The 18,705-nt window shown below is 51.6% G+C and overlaps 1 protein-coding gene across 1 annotated transcript in view; it reads left to right on the top strand.

Moving 5' to 3' along the window:
- Positions 1-18,705, top strand: part of ADCY1 (adenylate cyclase 1) — an 86,708-nt gene that overhangs the window by 38,261 nt on the left and 29,742 nt on the right. The window contains exons 5-10 of the mRNA XM_055144588.1: positions 8,735-8,862; positions 11,435-11,593; positions 13,204-13,345; positions 14,434-14,583; positions 17,075-17,269; positions 17,403-17,500. Coding sequence (XP_055000563.1) covers positions 8,735-8,862; positions 11,435-11,593; positions 13,204-13,345; positions 14,434-14,583; positions 17,075-17,269; positions 17,403-17,500 — 872 coding nt within the window. The remainder of the gene's footprint in view (positions 1-8,734; positions 8,863-11,434; positions 11,594-13,203; positions 13,346-14,433; positions 14,584-17,074; positions 17,270-17,402; positions 17,501-18,705) is intronic.

Raw genomic sequence — 18,705 nt, 5'->3', positions numbered from 1 at the left:
CTGTGTCCATTAATTCTAGTTCTTCTGATTCCTCATTCAAGGCTCTCCTTGTGTGTTTACTAAGATTCTGTCTCATCTGTCTAACGAAGAAATGCAATGTTGAAGCTTCCCACCTCCTGGGCTTCCCTCAATGTGTTAGGTCTGTGAGCTGAAGCTTTATGAATGTTGTTGTGCCATCATTTGGTGCATATATGTTTGTAGGAGTTAGGGTTTTTTTTTTTTAAATCTATTGATCCTTAACCAGTAAGTGGTGACCAGCCATATTTCTAATTACTTTATCAAGATTGAATGCTGTTTATAGTCTGATACAAGGGTAGCTGCCCCAGCTTTTTTTTTAATTTACTGATTTGTTTGATTGCCTTCACTCTGAACCTGTATTTATCCTGTGAATTTATGCATTTAGGTGTGTTTCCTGTGGACAGCAAATAGATGAATTTTGTTTCCTGGTCCATCCAACTTCTCTCCCCCCACCTTTTGATGAAAGAGTTTAGTCCATTGATGTTCTGGGAAATTATTGATACAAATTAGTTCTTTGTCATTTTTCTATGATGATATTTTATTTTTTGCCCTAAGATGTTTGATTTTTGTAGACTGTCTCTTCCTATATTTTGACTTGCAGGCTGGGAGGACCCCAGGTTGAGGGTTCTGTCCTGCAGTGTTTGAGTTCCATGTTCTGTCTGGTCTTTTCTGCTTTGCTTTTGGACCACACCCAGCTGTGCTCAGGGCTTACTTCTGGCTCTGCACTCACGTCACTCCTGACAGTCTTGGGGGACTGTATGGGTTGCCAGGGATTGAACCTAGGTCAGCCACATGTAAGGCAAGTGCCTTACCTACTGTACTGGCCCCTTGTCAAATGTTTTATTCCATCTATTTGGAAATTGTGAGTTGTCGTTTTTAGTCTGCTAATTCATGAGTTAGCAGATGGTAGAATGTTAATGGTAGAATATTAAAAGCAACCTTACATTCTTGGCATAGAGCCAACTTGGACAGGGTATTAATCTTTTTATCTGTTGTTTTGATATGTTAAAATTTTATTTAGATTCTTTGCATTTTTGTTGGTATAGGTTGTTACTCTTTCCATTTTTATTGGGACACTTTGATTTAAAATACTATTAATGCTGAAGTTTCATGCATACCAGTGTTTGGATTTCTTTTCTTTTCTTTTTTTTTTAAATTTTATTGAATCACCGTGAGGTAGTTACAAGCTTTCATGTTTGGGTTACAATCTCACAATGATCAAACACCTATCCCTCCACCACTGCACATTTCCCACTACCAATATTCCTGGTATACCCCCCTTTCCCACCCTCCCCCTGCCTCCATGGCAGACAATATTCCTCATATTCTCTCTCTACTTTTGGGCATTATGGCTTGCAACACAGACACTGAGAGGTCATCATGTTTGTTCCATTATCTACTTTCGGCATGCATCTCCCAACCCAACTGGTTCCTCAAGCCATCATTTTCTTGGTGATCCCTTTTCTATTCCATCTGCCTTCTCCCCTCCACTCATGAAGTAGTCTTCCAGGTATGGGGCAATCCCCCTGCCCTTGTATCTACCATCCTTGGGTGTCAGCCTCATGTGATGCTACCCTCACTCCACAAATGAGTGCAGTCCCTCTATGTCTGTCCCTCTCTTTCTGACTCATTTCACTTAGCATGATACTCTCCATGTCTATCCACTTACAAGCAAATTTCATGACTTCATCTCTCCTAACAGCTGCATAGTATTCCACTGCGTAGATGTACCAAAGTTTCTTTAACCAGTCATCTGTTTTAGGGCACTCAGATTATTTCCATATTTTGGCTATTGTGAACAGAGCTGCAATGAATATATAGGTACAGATGTCATTTCTACTGTGCCTTTTAGCATCCTCGGGATATATTCCCAGAAGTGGTATTTTGGGGTCATATGGAGGCTCAGTTTCTAGTTTTTGAAGGACTGTCCATATTATTTTCCAGAAAGGTTGGACCAGTCTGCATTCCGACCAACAGTGAAGGAGCGTCCCTTTTTCCCCACATCCATGCCAGCACTGGTTGCTTTTGTTCTTTTGAATGTGTGCCAGTCTGTGTGGTGTGAGATGATATGTCATTGTTTTGATTTTCATCTCCCTGATGACTAGCGATGTGCAGCATTTTTTCATGTGCCTTTTGGCCATGTATTTCTTTTTTAAGGAAATTTCTGTTCACTTCTTCTCTCCATTTTTCGATGGGGTTGGAGGTTTTTTCTTATATAATTCTACTAGCGTCTTGTATATCCTGGATATTAATCCTTTATCAAATGGGTATTGGGTAAATATTCTTTCCCATTCTGTGGACTCTCTGTCTTTTTTATTATTATTTTTTTAATTTAATTTTTTAAAATTTACTTATTTTTTTAATTAGTGAGTTACCGTGAGGGTACAGTTACAAATTTATCCATTTTCGTGCTTATGTTTCCCTCATACAATATTCGAGAACCCATCCCTACACCAGTGTCCATTCTCCACCACCAATAAACCCATTATTCCTCCCACCCTCCAATCCCATCCCCCCATCCCACCCCACCTCTGTGGCAGGGTATTTCTTTTTGTTTTCTCTCTCCTTTTGGGTGTTGTGGTTTGTGATAGGGATATTGAGTGGCCATCATGTCTGTCTCTAGCCTACTTTCAGCACACATCTCCCTTCCCGTGCAAGATCTCCAACCACATTTTACTTGGTGTTCCCTTCTCTATCTGAGCTGCCTTTCCCCCAGCATGTGAGGCCTATTTCCAAGCCATGGAGCCAACCTCCTAATATTATATACTATTATTCTTGGGTTTTAGTCTCCTACTCTGTTATATTATATTCTACAGATGAGTGCAATCTTTCTATGTCTGTCCCTCTCTTTCTGACTTATTTCACTTGGCATGATACTTTCCATGTTGATCCACTTATATGCAGAGGTCAGGACTTCATCTTTTCTGACGGCTGCATAGTATTCCATTGTATAGATGTACCAAAGTTTCTTTAACCAATCATCCGTTCTCGGACACTCGGGTTTTTTCCAGATTCTTGCTATTGTAAGCAGTGCTGCGAGAACATATAAGTGCAGATGTCATTTCGACTATACTATTTTTGCTTCTCAGGGATATATTCCCAGCACTGGTATTGCTGGATCAAATGGAAGCTCAATTTCTAATTTTTTGAGAAGCATCCATATTGTTTTCCAAAGGGGCTGAACCAGTTGGCATTCCCACCAGCAGTGTAGAAGGGTCCCTTTCCCCCCACATCCTCTCCACCAGCAGTTGCTTTTGTTCTTTTGGATGTGTCCCATTCTCTGTGGTGTGAGGTGGTATCTCATGGTTGTTTTGATCTGCATCTCTCTGATGATTAGTGATGAAGAGCATTTTTTCATGTGCCTTTTGTTCATTCATATCTCTTCCTTAGAAAAGTTTCTGTTCATTTCTTTGCTCCATTTTCTGATGGGGTTGGATGTTTTCTTCTTGTAGAGTTCAACCAGTGCTTTAGATACCCTTGATATCAACCCCTTATCGGATGGATAGTGGATGAATATCCTTTCCCAATTTGTAGATTGTCTTTGTATTTTGGTCACTGTATCTTTTGCGGTGCAGAAGCTTCTTAGTTTCATATAGTACCATTTGTTTATCTCTGTTTCCACTTGGTTGGTCAGTTGCGTGTCATCTTTGAAGATGCTTTTAGCTTCAGTATTGTGGAGGGTTTTTAGGACCTAGTCTTCCATGTACCTTATGGATTGTTGTCTGATACTGAGGTCTTTAATCCATTTTGATCTGATTTTTGTGCATGGTGTCAGGTTGAGTTCTAAGCCCATTGTTTTGCATGTGGTTTCCAGTTATGCCAGGACCATTTGTTAAAGAGGCTTTCCTTGCTCCACTTCACATCTCTTGCTCCCTTATCAAAGATTATATATTATACATTTGAGGTTGTGTGTAGGGATATTCCACTCTGTTCCACTGGTCTGCAGCTCTGCCTTTGTTCCAGTACCATGCTGTTTTAATTGTTGCTGCTTTGTAGTAAAGTTTAAGGTTGGGGAGAGTGATGCCTACCATCACTTTTTCCCAAGAGTTGTTTTAGCTATCTGTGGGTGTTTGTTGTTCCATATGAATTTCAGGATTGCTTGATCCATTTCTTTGAAGAATTTCATGGGTATCTTATTAGAGATTGCATTGAATCTGTATAATGCTTTGGGGAGTATAGGCAGTTTGACAATGTTGATTTTCCCTATCCATGAGCAGGGGATATGTTTCCATTTCCTCATGTCCTCTTTTATTTCATGGAGAATTGTTGTTGTGTGAATATTCGTGTGGTAGGAGGTGCTGAGACCAGGAACACGGAAGAAATTTGTTCTTGGGCGGGGGGGGGGGGGGGTCTAGGTTCTCTCTGACTCTTAGACAAAGGTAGAGAGCCCGTGATCTCCTTTTATTGATCATGGTACCTCTAAGGGGCGCAATACAGTGACATCACCAAAGGCATCATAGAAGTTACAGGAAGAACATTGAGGCAGTAGAATATGCATTATTTCCTTGCATCTGCAGGCCAGTAATTTTGGCCTCTGGAAAGAAGATACAAACCCCAAACTGAAAGCTTTCTTGGGCTAAAAGAACTTGGATTTACATTCCAAAGACAAAACTGGGCCCCACACCTGAAATCTACTTGTACCTGAAATCTACACCTCAAAGATTAGGCTGGGCCAGAGCCTACAATTTACAATATCAAAGGTCAGGCCTGGCTAACACTGGAGATCTGCATGTCAAAGGCCAGCTAGTCTTCTGTGAGAGAAGGAAAACTGCTCTTTTCAATATACTGAAATTATTTTTCTGAAGGCAGCTTGAAGGGGGAAAATGTTCCTGTCTATAGTACAGTTTATGTGGGCTTGCCCTGATAGCTCAGTCCATCCCTAACAATTGTTTTATAGTTTTCTTTGTAGAGGTCCTTTACTTCCTTAGTTAAGCTGATTCCAAGGTACTTGATTTTCTGGGGCATGATTGTGAATGGGATTGCTTTTTTCATGTCCCTTTCCTCTGTCTCATTGTTTGCAAATAGGAAGGCCATGGATTTTTGAGTATTGATTTTATAGCCTGCAAGCTTACTGTACAAATCTATTGTTTCTAAGAGTTTCTTAGTAGAAGTTTTAGGCTTCTCTAGATATAGTATCATATCGTCTGTGAATAGTGAGAGTTTGGTTTCTTCTTTTCCTACCTGGATGCCCTTAATGTTTTTTTCTTGCCTAACAGCTATTGCAAGTACTTCCAGTACTATATTGAACAGCAGTGGTGAGAGTGGGCATCCTTGTCTTGGCCCTGATCTTAGAGGAAAGGCTCTTAGTTTTTCCCCACTGATGATAATGCTTGCCATAAGTTTGTGGTAGATGACTTTGACTATCTTGAGGAAAGTTCCTCCAAAACACATTTTGGTGAGAGTTTTCATCATGAACGGATGTTGGATCTTGTCAGATGCTTTCTCTGCATGTATTGATATGATCATAAGGTTTTTATATTTACTTTTGTTGATATGATGATTATGTGGATTGATTTCTGAGTGTTAAACCATCCTTGCATCCTCTGGATGAATCCCACTTGGTCATGGTGTATGATCTTTTTGATGAGTTGTTGGATTCTATTTGCTAATATTTTGTTGAGGATCTTCTCATCGGTGTTCATCAGGGATATTGGTCTATAGTTTTCTTTTTTTGTGGTGTCTTTGTTTGCTTTTGGTATTAGGGAGATATGTGCCTCATAGAATCTGTTTGGAAGAGTTCCTATTTTTTCAATTTCCTGGAAAAGCTTGAGGAGAACTGGCAGTGGGTCCTCTTTAAGTGTTTGGAAGAGGCCTGCCACCAAGATGTGATCCCGGGGGCCGCACATGTGTGCGGCCTCTCCGTAGCTGCATGAACGTGATTCCAGCTAAATTTTTTGGCATGGGCAGCTCCTCGCAGAATGTCTCCAGACTGAGAACTAAGCCGAGGCCCCATGCCCGCCCAGGAGGGTAAAGGTATTTCTCTCTCTCACCTTTTCCTTGCCGGGGGTGAAGGGCGTGTTGACCGCCATATTATGACGACCACAGATGGGATTTACGGAACTGCAGCAATAAATGTTTGGAAGGATTCGCCAGTGAATTTATCTGGACCTGGGCTTTTGTTTTTGGGGAGACTTGATTACAGTTTCAATTTCCTTGATATTAATGAGTGTTCAGGTATTCTAGGTCTTCTTGGTTCAGTCTTGGGAGATTGTAGGAATCAAGGAATTCATCCATTTCTTTTAGGTTCTCTTGTTTTGTGGCATAGAGACTTTCAAAGTAGTCTCTGATGATCTTTTGAATCTCCGTGGTTTCTATTGTTATGTCCCCCTTTTCATTTCTGATTCGGTTTATTAGGGTTTTTTCTCTCTCTTTCTTTGTGAGTCTTGCTAGCAGTTTATCAATCTTGTTTCTTTCTGTATTTTGATCACTGTTTCTTTTGAAGTGCAGAAGCTTCTTAGTTTGATGTAGTCTTATTTGTTTATGTTTGCTTCCACTTGCGTGGTCAGTGATGTTTCATCCTTAAAGATGCTTTTGGCTTCAATGAATGACAGGTTCTTTAGGTTAGTTAGGTTGCATGTTCTGTTTGTTTATATTTGGTTTGGGGGCTGATGCTCAGGACTTACTTCTAGCTCTGTGCTCAGGGATCACTCCTGGTACTCAGGGGACCAACTGCAGCACTGGGAACGGGACCAGAGTTGGCCATGTGCAAGGCAGGGGCCTTAACCTATGTCCTCTTTCTCCAGACCAAAGTTCCTAATTTTTTAAATGAATTTGATGCTTTGACTTTTTTAATCTTTCACAGAATCTGCCCACTTAATCTCAGCTATAAAAATTATTAAACTGTTGTTCATGGTATTTATCTATTATCATTGCTGATTTTTACAATCTGTGTCGTTTTCTTTTTTTCTTACCATTTGAGTTAGAGTTACCAATTTTATTGATTTTCTGATAGAAGTTGATTTGGTTTCATTAGTTTTAAGAATTTCATTAAGTTCCCTTCTGATTTTTATTGGTTTATGCCATCTGTTTATTTTGGTTTTACAGTGCTCTGCTGTTTGTAGTTTCAAAATGTAGAAGCTGAGACCATTGATTAGGGATCTTTCTTCTCACCTTATATAAGTACTCAATGTAGTGAATTTCCCCTTTAGCAGCACCCCAAAATTTCTGATATGCTGTGTTTTAATTTTACTTAGTTCAAAATATTTTTAGATTTCCATAAATTTTTTGAAATCCACGGGCCATTTACATGGGGTGAGGGAAGGATCAAAGATTTTGTTTTGGGGGTAGCTGAAGAGAGAGCACAGCAGATAGGCGCTCGCCGTGCCTGCAGCTGGCCCGCACTCAGCCCCCGGCCCCCATGTGACCCCTCCAGCACTGATAGGTGATTCCTGAACACAGAGACTGAGCAAGGCTCGGGTCATTAGGTGGCACCCAGAAACCTAAAACAATTTGTTTTTGTTTTTAATTCAATTTTAATTCTACTATGGTCATAAAAATACTATCATTTCACTCCTGATGGCGAGCAGGATAGCCACTGTGGGCTTCTCCCTGGCTGCCCCAGCCAGACCGCGCCAGGGAGCAGTCTATCTCCTGCCGCTGCTCATGGGGTGGGGGGAAGGGGGTGGAGAGGGTGTTCTCACGACTGCACAGGCGCGACACTACTCTTCAGCAGACGTCTCCTCTGGATGTCCCCAAAGTGGCCTGTTGAAGTGGCTTCCAGGTCCCGACCCCCCCCACTTGCCGTGTCTGCCCAGCTCCCCGCCCCTCCCTGCCTCCCGGGCCTTTGGGAGCTGCTCATCCACACAGACCTCCCTGAGCTCAGCTCTCTGCTCTGAGTGTGGGCTCCGGTCTGGGTTCTCGGCCTTCCCAGCAAGGCCCCCCCAGGGCAGGACAGGAGAGAGAAGGCCCCAGCACCTGGCTGTCTGCTGGGAAATCACCACACGCCTCCTTCTTTACCTTTGGGGAAAGGTCAGAACATTTTTAAAAAAAATCAAAACATTAGTTCACTGTGTAATGGATTTTTCATTACCTCTTTAATTGCAAACATATTTTTTAAAAAGGGTTTTCAGGGGCCTGAGAGATAACTCAGCAGGTAGGGCTCTGGTCTTGCGTTCAGCCAGCCCGGGTTTGGTACCCAGCACTCCCTGCGCCCCGCCACCCGCCACACCAGGCCCAGCAGAAGGATTCCTGAGTGCAGAACCAGGAGTTACCGGGAGCACGGCTGGGTGTGGCCCTAAAAACAACAAAAACTTTTTTTTGTTGGATGATAAGTATCCACGTATTTCTCTCTTAGTATTTCTCTTAGGAAAGTTATGCTAAAGTTCTTTGCTGTCTTGAGACTCACGGGGTGCAGGAGCAGAATGTTCTAAAACGGCTGCTTCACAGTGTCCTGGAGAGTGACTGGCACTGTGATGGTTGCTGCTGACGTGGGTGAGGGTCTGCTGTGACTGGCCCTCTGCCACGTGCAAGCCCAGCCTTGTCTCGTGTGTGACGCTGCGTCCAGGGCCAGTCCTGTGGCTGATCGCTCCAAGCTCAGGCGACACCCCGATGTGGGCTGTGGGGGTTGGGGGGCGTCCAGTAACAGTCCAGCAGGGCTGTGTCCAGTGAGCCTGTGGGTGGGGACATGCTGCGGGCGTCAGGAGGCCGATGCAGGTGTGGGCCTCGAGGGGAGAGGCCCCTGGGGGCCTGGCGCCTCTGACTGTCGCTCTCTCCCCAGGAGAACCACTGCCGCCGCATCAAGATCCTGGGCGACTGCTACTACTGTGTGTCTGGCCTCACGCAGCCCAAGGCCGACCATGCCCACTGCTGCGTGGAGATGGGCCTGGACATGATCGACACCATCACGTGAGTCCCCAGGGCACGTGGCCGTGGCCTTGACCATTCTGGCCAGTGTCCCTGTACCCAAGGGCTGGTGGTGGGGGGCAGAAGTGCCCACCTGCTGTGGCTGTGCCTCTGTGTCCCCTCTGTGCATGCTGTCTGTTGACGCTGAGGGTCTGTCCACATGGATCAGACCTGAGAGAGCCCCTGAGAGTTGCTGGTGGCTGGGACCCCTGGGAGGAGCAGCCAGTGCTCATGCTCCCGCGGCCAGGGGCTGGTGTCAGGCTCTGTGTGGAGTGGCCTCTGGGACACTGACTCGATCTGCAGTGCTCGCTGGCGATGGGTCAGAGAGCTCTCCAGCAGGACTGACAGGAAGCTCTCCACCCTGAGGCCAGCAGATGCCCAAGGGGACGGGCAAGTGCCGGGATGGCCGTGGGGAGGAGGTGCTCCTGAGCACTGTGCCCCGGCCAGCCCTGCAGGGCAGGGGCAGCACCCCTGTGGGGTGGGCCTGGCACCCTGCAGGGACCCAAGCACCTGTCAGCACGTCCAAGAGGACTTGATTCTGCTTGATTCTGCTGGGGTGGGTCTGGGGTGGGCAGCTGCTGGTGCACGCCGTGGCTTCCCTGACTCCCGTGGCTTCTGTGACTGCCATGATTTCCCATGACTGTGATGGTTTCCCTGACTGCCATGTTTTCCCCATGACTGTGGTTGTTTTCCATGACTTCAGTAGCTTCCTGTGTCTGCCATGGTTTCCCGTGACCGTGATGGTTTTCCGTGACTGCCGTGATTTCTGGTGACCATGATGGTTTCCCGTGACTGACATGGTTTCCCGTGACTGCGTGGTTTCCCCGCTCTGGGGCTGTCTCACCCCTGGCCAGGTGTTGCCCACTCCAGGGTGCCCAGGAAGCTTCAGAAGGACCACAGGTGAAAATCAGTCCAACAGGGAAGCAGACACAGCAGCCGGAGGGGACAGCTGGTCAGTTAGGGGCCTGGAGGGGAACCAGGTCAGAAGGGCCCATACCGGCCAGGCTGACAGCACTGTAGGGAGCTGGAGGGACCCGGGAGAAGAGGAGATGCTGTCTTGCACAGACACGGGTGCTGGGCCACCACTCATCATGTCACATGCCACTCAGGCCACACCACCGAGCATCAGGGATCTTTTTAAAAGATATTCATTTGGCAGTGCTCAGGGATCACTCCTGTGGGCTCGGGAGACCCTGTGGGGTGCCAGGGGTTGAATCTGGGTCAGCTTCATGCTTGGCTTATGCCCTCCATGCTGTGCTGTGTGTCAGACGGCCGGTGACACGTGTCTGTTCCCGCCTCTCAGAGCCCGTCACCTGGCCCATTCGCCACTGGTCACATCTGATGACCTTCATATGGTCCCACATGTGTTTGCTTACACGTGATCCATGATGTGCCTGATCATATGTGACCCATGACTTGTCCGTCATTTGTGATCACCGTGTGCTGTGCATGACGTCACCCACAGCATTGTCGCACATGTCCTGATGGAGTGCAACTCCCAGACCGTTCTCCGTGACCTCCTGGGAACACTGCAGGGACAGCGGCCACATTCGCTGTGCCACGTGCGGTGGGTGTCCCTCCGCCTGCCATGGGCGCTCAGAGGAGCTGTGACCCTCGGAGGCGAGCCTGCTTGGGTCTTCCTGGGGAACCTGACGCCACCTGGCCTGACCCTCCACAGCAGATGGCTGCTACCAACCCCAGGCCCTCCCCTCAGTGCTCATTCTCGCTGCTGTTTCCAGGGCTTCGGGAGCCGCTCGCTGCCCCTCCATGGCCCCCGGAGCCCACCCCAGGGCTTCAGCACCAGCTGCGTGCAGAGCACGTGCCCATTGCACCTCCCACTCCCTCTGGCTGCAGACAGCCCACCTCCCTCTGTGGGCTCATCCCGCCCTGCCGGGGCCTCGCCTGGGGCTGCCCTGCCGCCTGCCTCGTGAGCACTTAGGCCCCGGACTGGACCAGCCTGCAGAGTCCCACTGGACACAGGGACATAGCTCAAGGCTGCGAGACTGCAGGGCCCCCCTCACTCGCCCCTGCAGGCTGCTCTCAGCACCCCCTGCACTCACCCCTGCGGTCTGATCTTAGTGTCCACCCACTCAACCCCATGACTGATCTCAGTGCCACACTCAGCCCTGCGGCCTGGCCTCAGCGCCCGAGTCACTGGAGCTGACGGACTGTCGGTGTTCTCGAGGGCACACATGTCCCCGATGTCGTCACAGGGACAGGGCCGACTCAGGTGCTGATGTCACCTCCCCGAAGGCTGTCCTGCGTGGCAGGAGAGGGTGTGGACACTGTGAGTTGCCAGCAGAGGGGGGCCTTGAGTGGCCTCTGACCCCTGTGTGTGTGTGCCTACCCTGAAGCCTGTCCACCAGCTCGCAGCTGCCAGGTGTGTGTGTGAGTGTGTGCGTGCGTGCACACACGCGTGTGTGCATGTGTGTGCGCACATGTGTGTGTGTGCGCATACGCTTGCACCTTGAAGCCTGTCCCCCAACACATGCCCCCAGATTGGGCTGGTGGCTGGCCCCACCCCTGCACGTGTGTGTGCCCGTGGCCCCTCACCCCTGTGCTGTGTTGGTTGCAGGTCTGTGGCTGAGGCCACTGAGGTGGACCTGAACATGCGTGTGGGCCTGCACACGGGCCGCGTGCTCTGTGGGGTCCTGGGCCTGCGCAAGTGGCAGTATGACGTGTGGTCCAACGACGTCACCCTGGCCAATGTCATGGAAGCTGCCGGCCTCCCCGGGTGAGTGGGGTGACAGAGGGCTCGAGGGGCCCCGAGGCAGCCCCAGTGCTGGCTCTGCGCCTGTTGCTCCTTCCTCTCGCCGGCTCGCGGGGACAGTGTGTGTTCCGAGCGGGGCTGTGTGTCACTGGCCTGAGTGTCTCAGCCTTGCCCACGTCATGGCCGAGTCAGCTCCCAGCCACACACCCACTCGAATCTTCTGTGAGGAGCCTGGCCCGAGCTGGACGGGGGCTGAGGCACTGCCCACACATGGCCGGCTGTGGACCAATTCCTGGCGCCACATACAGTCCCGGGGTGGCCCACCCTCCCTCCGGGGGCTGCTGGCGGGGTGAGGGTCCTGCCCTGGGAGGGCCCCGTGTGCCGGCTCTGCAGGAGAGAGACTCTTCAGGCCAGTGGGGCTCTCCAGAGCCTGCCTCTGCCCCTGTCCCCCCCCCCACCCCACGCCTCTGCCTGGGACCCCCAGGCAAACCTTCTGCTCTGTTAGACGCCAGTGGCTGCCTCTGCTGCCACCCCTCCCCCCAGTCGCCCTGGCTCCTCCCCACCCTCAGGGTGGCCTGGGGCAGGGTGTTTGGGGCAGCGATACCTTTCTTGGCACCAAGGCCTGGTCAGCCAGAGGCAGGGCCGGCTTTGTCCCCCGGGCACCTTGGCAGGACTCCGAGTAGCGCGAGGGCTGACCCAGCAGAGGGAGAGCAGGGCTGCAGGGCACCGTGTCCCCGGGGAGCTCAAAGGCTGCACTGGGGCTGGCCAGAGGCCTCGCTGTCCCCTGAGGGGCCGGCCACTGGCTCTCTTGCCCCCATCTGCTGTCCACATGCCCCCATCGGGGCGGGGCTAAACCGGGAAACAGAGAGGGCCCCCAGACCACCACAGCTGCACGCGCGTGCCCCTGGCACTTTGTCCCCCCGACGGCCACTGCTCTGTCCCCCCACCTGGTGCTGTCACCACCGCGGATCGTGTTCTGGATGCTTCTACCTAGAAGCAGAGGGTTCTGAGCGAGCTGCCATCTGCAGTGGGACCCCACTCTCAGGGAGACCCCCACACCAACACCCCTGGGGGACCCCCAGTCACGGGCACCCCCACAGCCTGGAGCCTCACCGCGCCCTCTGCTGTTCTGTTGTTCTGGGTGCTCTGGCTTAGCTCCTGGTGTCTGTTGGGACCCCAGAAAGGACTGAGAGCAGAACTGCCACCCACCCCGCCAGCCCCTAGGCCATTCCGGCGGCTGGAACCCACAGCCATGTTGGCAACTGCAGCCGCTCATTATGGCTAGCAGCCGGGAGCCCTCCTCAAGAGCACCGGGGTTTCCTTCCTGCGGGAGCACTGGGGTTTCCTTCCTGCAGGATCCCTGGGGTTTCCTTCCTGTGGGATCTCTGGGGTTTCTTTTCTGCGGGAGCACTGGGGTTTCTTTTCTGCGGGAGCACTGGGGTTTCCTTCTCACGGGATCCCTGGGGTTTCCTTCCTGCGGGATCCCTGAGGTTTCTGTCCTGCAGGGGCACTGGGGTTTCCTTGCCCACACAGCCGGGAGCAGGCTCTCTGCCCTGTGAGTGCGGGGTTGAGGTGGAGGTGTGCCCGGCCTGCTCTGTGCCAGGCTCAGGGCTCTCCCCACACCCCCCCGGCAGGAAGGTCCACATCACCAAGACCACCCTGGCGTGCTTGAACGGCGACTATGAGGTGGAGCCAGGCCACGGGCACGAGCGGAACAGCTTCCTGAAAGCCCACAACATCGAGACCTTCTTCATTGTGCCCTCACACCGGAGAAAGGTGGGCGCAGCCCCGGGGGCGGCCCTGGGCAGAAGGCTTCCCTGCAGAAACCTTGCCAGCCCCTGCCCTGGCCGGAAGCCCTCAGGTCCTCAGGGACCCTGTGCGGTGTGAGCGCTTCTGCAGGGTGAGGGGTGCCAAGCAGACGGGCCATGACCTGGCCTGAGGAGCCCAGCATGTACCAGGGGCAGAGTCCAGGCTGGTGGGGGTCAGGACTGGAGGGTGTCAGGGCTGGTGGGGGTCAGGGCCGGTGGGGGTCAGGGCAGGTGGGGGTCAGGGCCCGTGTGGGTCAGGGTAGATGGGGGTCAGGGCAGGTGGGGGTCAGGGCAGGTGGGCGTTAGGGCCCGTGGGGGTCAGGGCCCGTGGGGGTCAGGGCCCGTGGGGGTCAGGGTAGATGGGGGTCAGGGCAGGTGGGGGTCAGGGCAGGTGGGGGTGTGGGTTAGGGCAGGTGGGGTCAGGGCCCGTGGGGGTCAGGTTTGGGTGAGGTCAGGGCTGGGTGAGGTCGGGCCAGGTAAGGAGACCCCAAGGAAGACTCAGAGGAACAGTTGGGTTCAGGTTACTGGTTGTCTGTCCTGGTGCGTCCATGGGGGCCATGCTGGCCTGGCTGCAGCTCACCCATGTGCCTTGGGACAGAGCCATCTGTGTGAGCCGCTGCCTGCACGGCAGAGTGAGTGAGCACCTCTGGAGCAGAGCTGGGGCCCCCAGGAGGTGGGCATGTGGAAGTGTGGGGGGAGGACAGTCCCAGTAGAAGGGTCCAGCTGGTGAGAGTGGGGAGGGGAGGGCAAGGCCGGCGATGTTTCGTAGAGTGGATCTGGGCAGGCTTGGAGGGCCCTCGAGCCAGTGAGGGAGGGGCGGGTCCTCAGATGGCTCTCTCGAGCCAGGCCTCACTTGGGCCGGGCGGCCCTGCCTGGGGCTGCTTTTCCTGGGGCACTGTTGGGCTGCGGGGTGGAAGCCGGTGTGGATGCAGTTCCCAGTTATACCCTGTGTCTGGGCATGTGACCCCAAGACTGCGCTCTCCCTGTCAGAGTCTGGACTGGCCTTGGCGAGCCCCGAGCATTCACTCAGCTTGTCCCTGTCCCCGCTTGGGGCAGATATTTCCAGGGCTGATCCTCTCCGACATCAAGCCTGCCAAGAGGATGAAGTTCAAGACTGTCTGCTACCTGCTGGTGCAGCTCATGCACTGCCGGAAGATGTTCAAAGCCGAGATCCCCTTCTCCAGCGCCACCTGTGGGGACGACAAGGTAGCTGGCTCTATCCCCTGTGCAAGCAGGCTCTGGGCGTCCGCCAGAACCGCCTTCTCTTGCTGGTGGTTTTCTCTGGCGGCCTTGTGCTTCCACACATCCTGGACTTGGATCAGGAGGTTCAAGCCAGGAATCCCCAGCCAGCTCCTGCCTTCCAGATCTTTCTACTCAATGATCGTTTTTCATTCTACTTTGTTGATGGCTTAGCTTGGCATTTTAGTGTATGTGCCAGTGTGTGTGTCCATGTATATGTTGTGTGAGTGCACATATATGTTGTGTGTGCATGTGCATAGTGTATATTCTGTGTATATGTTGTGTGCATGCATATATGTGCATGTGTATGTGTTGTATACATGTGTGAGTACGTGTGTTGAGTGTATATGTTGTTTAAAGTGTGCATGTGTGTATATTTTGTGTGTGTATGTTGTATGTGGGTGTGTATGTTGTGTATATGTATATTTGTTGCATGCGTATGTTCTGTGTTTATATGTTGTGTGTGCATGTGTATATATATTCTGTGTGTATGTTGTGTGTATGTGTATATATTCTGTACATGTTTTGTGTACATGTGTATATTGTATGTATATAATGTGCATGTGTGTATATGTTGCATTTGTATGCATATGTATGTAGTAAGTATATGTTGTGTGTGCATGTGTGTATTTGTTGTGTGTATGTGTGTGTATGTGTATATGTTGTATGCGTGTGTATGTTATATATACAGGGTATGTGTTGCATATACAGGTGTGTATGTTGTGTGTGTGCATGTGTGTATGTTGTGTGTGCATGATGCGTGTGTGTGCCCAGAGTGCGTCTGCAGAGTGCGCAGGTCAGCAGAGCCTGGTTCCTGTACTCTGCCTCCTCCTTGCTGCCCCACGCTCAGCCTGATCCCAGGGCAGCAGCCCAGGCTGGGCCCAGGATGCTGCTTTGGCACCTGATTTGCCACAGGCCCAAATCCCAGAGCTATGATGGGTAAAAGTAAAGCAGTACTTTGAAAAATCAAGGTTTTGGTGAATCAAACATGAGGCGTGTTGGAAGTGGTAAGAGGGGGAGAGCCAGGGGGGCCTGGCCGGCACTGACGTGGCTGAGATGGGGCTCCTGGGACTCGGGGCCCCCCATGCCCATGGGACCAGCTCGGCGTTTGCCCAGGCTGGCCCCCGTCTGGGCAGGGTCACCTGCAGGAGTGGGATGTGCAGGGGCTGCTCCCGGGAGGCCTGTAGGGGGCGCTCGGCGTCTCTGGGTCCTGTGACATCTCTGCAGCTCCTGCCCCAAAGGATATGTGTGTGCCGACAGTGGGGTGTCACAGGCTCGCGGAGGTTGGTCTCCCTCACGTGGTGACACCATGGAAGTGTCACGTAGCTGCCAAAGATCACCCAGCGCAGGCGTGGACACGGGAGCGTGCTGTGTGTGTGGCGCTGTCATGTGGCGGGTCCACGTAGCCCCAGAGTAGAGTGTTTCCTTCCTCTCAGGTGTCCTTCCGCCGTGGAATATCTCCACCTCTCATGCTCTCTTCTGGAGTGATTTGCTCGGGTGACACTGACTTCAGAGAATCAGCAGGGAGTTCTCTTCTGTTTTCTGGAAGAGCTGACGCAGAATTGCTCTACATCTTTTTTATTTGTTTCCATTTTTGAGTCACACCTGGTGGTTCTTGGGGGTCATTCCTGGCTCTGTACTCAGGAACTTACTCCTGGCAGTGCTCAGGGGTTACTCCTGGCTCTGCACTCAGGGGACAATAAGCGATGGCAGGGATCGAACCTGGGTTGGCAGCATGCAAGACAATGCCCTGCCCTCTGTCCTAACTGCTTCTGCCCACACTGCTGTTCATTTTTGGTGGGTTGCTGAGCACTCAGATGAGCTGCGCCTCACAACAGCATCCTCAGGAATTCTGAAGTGAGGGATTCCAGTACTTCAGCACCCGGGGCTGTCTGGCTTCTCACTGTGTGTCCGGAGAGTCCCCTGATCTCTGTGAAAGCTCTGGGATTCTCAGTGCCTCCTGTGGATCGTGATGGTGCTCGGGCCAGGCACTTAACTTACCTTTCCTCCTGGGTTTGTCAGGACACTCTGGCTTTCTCCTTCACTCTGTGTCCTGGAGGTTTGACCTCTGGATTATATTTTCAGAGAAACAGTTTATTTCATTGCTCATACCACATGGTACATTTCATGGCTACACCACACGGGTGCCAGGGACCCACTTGCAGACAAGAACAGTTGCTGGGGTTCCCTGCCAGCTGTCAGACATGCAGCTGCAGCCTGAAGAGACGGGGGCGGGGGTGCAGAGTGGGATGCAGAGAGCGAAGGCTTTGTCTCTGTCTCTCTCTCTGTGCCCTCTTCTCTGTCTCTGTATCTGTATCTGTCTCTCTGTCTCTGTCTCTGTCTCTGTCTCTCTGTCTCTCTCTCTCTCTCTCTCTCTCTCTCTGATGTGAGACTCTGCCCTGTCCCTTTTTCTCTGTGGAGATCTGACCCTATCCCTTTCTCTCTGTGGTGGCCGCAGCGCAGGGCATTGAGAACAACTTCAGAGAAACTCAGAAACCGCTCATCCTTCTCTACCAATGTTGTCTACACCACCCCGGGCACCCGTGTCAATCGGTACATCAGCCGCCTCCTGGAAGCCCGCCAGACGGAGCTGGAGATAGCTGACCTGAACTTCTTCACCCTCAAGTACAAGCAGGCTGAGCGTGAGCGGAAGGTTGGTGACTGGCCTGATGCAGCAGTGCTGTGCTTCCCTGACCTCTCTGGCCTGGGCTCTGGGCGTTGCTTGGGGGGGTGGGCAGACTTGTGGGTGCTGGAGACACGTCGCTGACGTGAGTCTCTGCCCACAGTACCACCAGCTCCAGGACGAGTACTTCACCAGCGCGGTCGCGCTCGCCCTGATTCTCGCTGCATTGTTCGGCCTCATCTACCTTCTTGTGATCCCGCAGTAAGTGCTGTCCCAGGGTATATTCATACGTGCATACGTGCATGCATGCATGCATATGTATGTGCAGAGTGCTGTGATTCACAGCGCTGTGCTGGCAGGGCTTTTCTGGGGACACTGATCTCACATCACACACCGCCTCTCCCCCAGCCGCCCCCAGTGCGTCCACTTCCTGCCCCTGCCCTGAGCCCAGCTCTACAGGGCCTTCAGGGGGTTGTTGCTCCCCTCCTCTGCTTCTTCAGACCCTGCCCTCAGAGTTCACTGTGTCTGCCTCTCCTTCGGCTGCCCGCTCTCGGCAGGGTGCCTGTGGACACCTGGGACTATTCCGTGGTCCTGTCCACGGTGCAGCAGATCTTGTCCCTTCTCCGAGTCAGGCAGGGTCCAGTGTGCACGGACCTGCTTTCTCTATCCTCACCTCTGTTCTCAGGCACTCGCTGTCTCCCGCTTGGCTGTGGGGGATCAGGTGGGCATATGTCCGTTCTGAATACTGGTTTGGGGCCCTTGGGGTATATTCTAGGAAGCAGAATTGCAGGTCATTTGGAAGTTCAGTTCTACCTTTCTTGAGAAGGGTTCATATTATTTTTTAGAAGGGTTGGGTCTGTCAGCCTCCCGCCTGCTGTGCATGAAGTTTTTCCCCAAAACCCTAGGGACTCTTCTGATGTCCAGGTTTGTTTCCAGAGACTAATTACCTGTTGACCCCTAAAATTTTAGAATCCACCAACAATGAGACACTCCTGCGTTCACTGGTGACTAGCCATGCCTGCCTTTGGCATCCCTGTGGGACTGGCTCTCTGCTCTGATGTTCAGGATAGTCTGTTGCAGGTTCTCATGCACCTGCAAGGGGCTGACTTCTGGCTTCTGAGGGAGAAAACCCACAGCACCCCCAAGTGGGCACATTGGTTATTGGCTGAGTGGTAGTTCTAGAAACTGAAAATGAGAAAAATTAACCTCTGGAAAGGAAGATTTTAGCAGTGATTTTAGCAGCATTCATTCACCACAAGTAATAGTGCCAGTGTTTGTTTTTTGGCAAAAAACAGCTGAGAAAATCTCCCCATTTCTTCTGTGTTGAAACACTTTCCTTATAAAGCCCCTAAGTGAACTGGCTGTCCTGTGAGCAGCAGCAGATGGGAGCTGCCCCATCTGGACCCTGCAGGGCCCTGGAGAGCCTGAGAGGAATTGGAGCATTTCCTAGACAGAGCCCAGGAGGA

This window comes from Sorex araneus, chromosome 7 (assembly GCF_027595985.1).
Source record: "Sorex araneus isolate mSorAra2 chromosome 7, mSorAra2.pri, whole genome shotgun sequence".
Classification (NCBI taxonomy): domain Eukaryota; kingdom Metazoa; phylum Chordata; class Mammalia; order Eulipotyphla; family Soricidae; genus Sorex; species Sorex araneus.
Note: the sequence above shows the minus strand (reverse complement) of the source record. Positions and strands in the feature narration are given on the sequence as shown.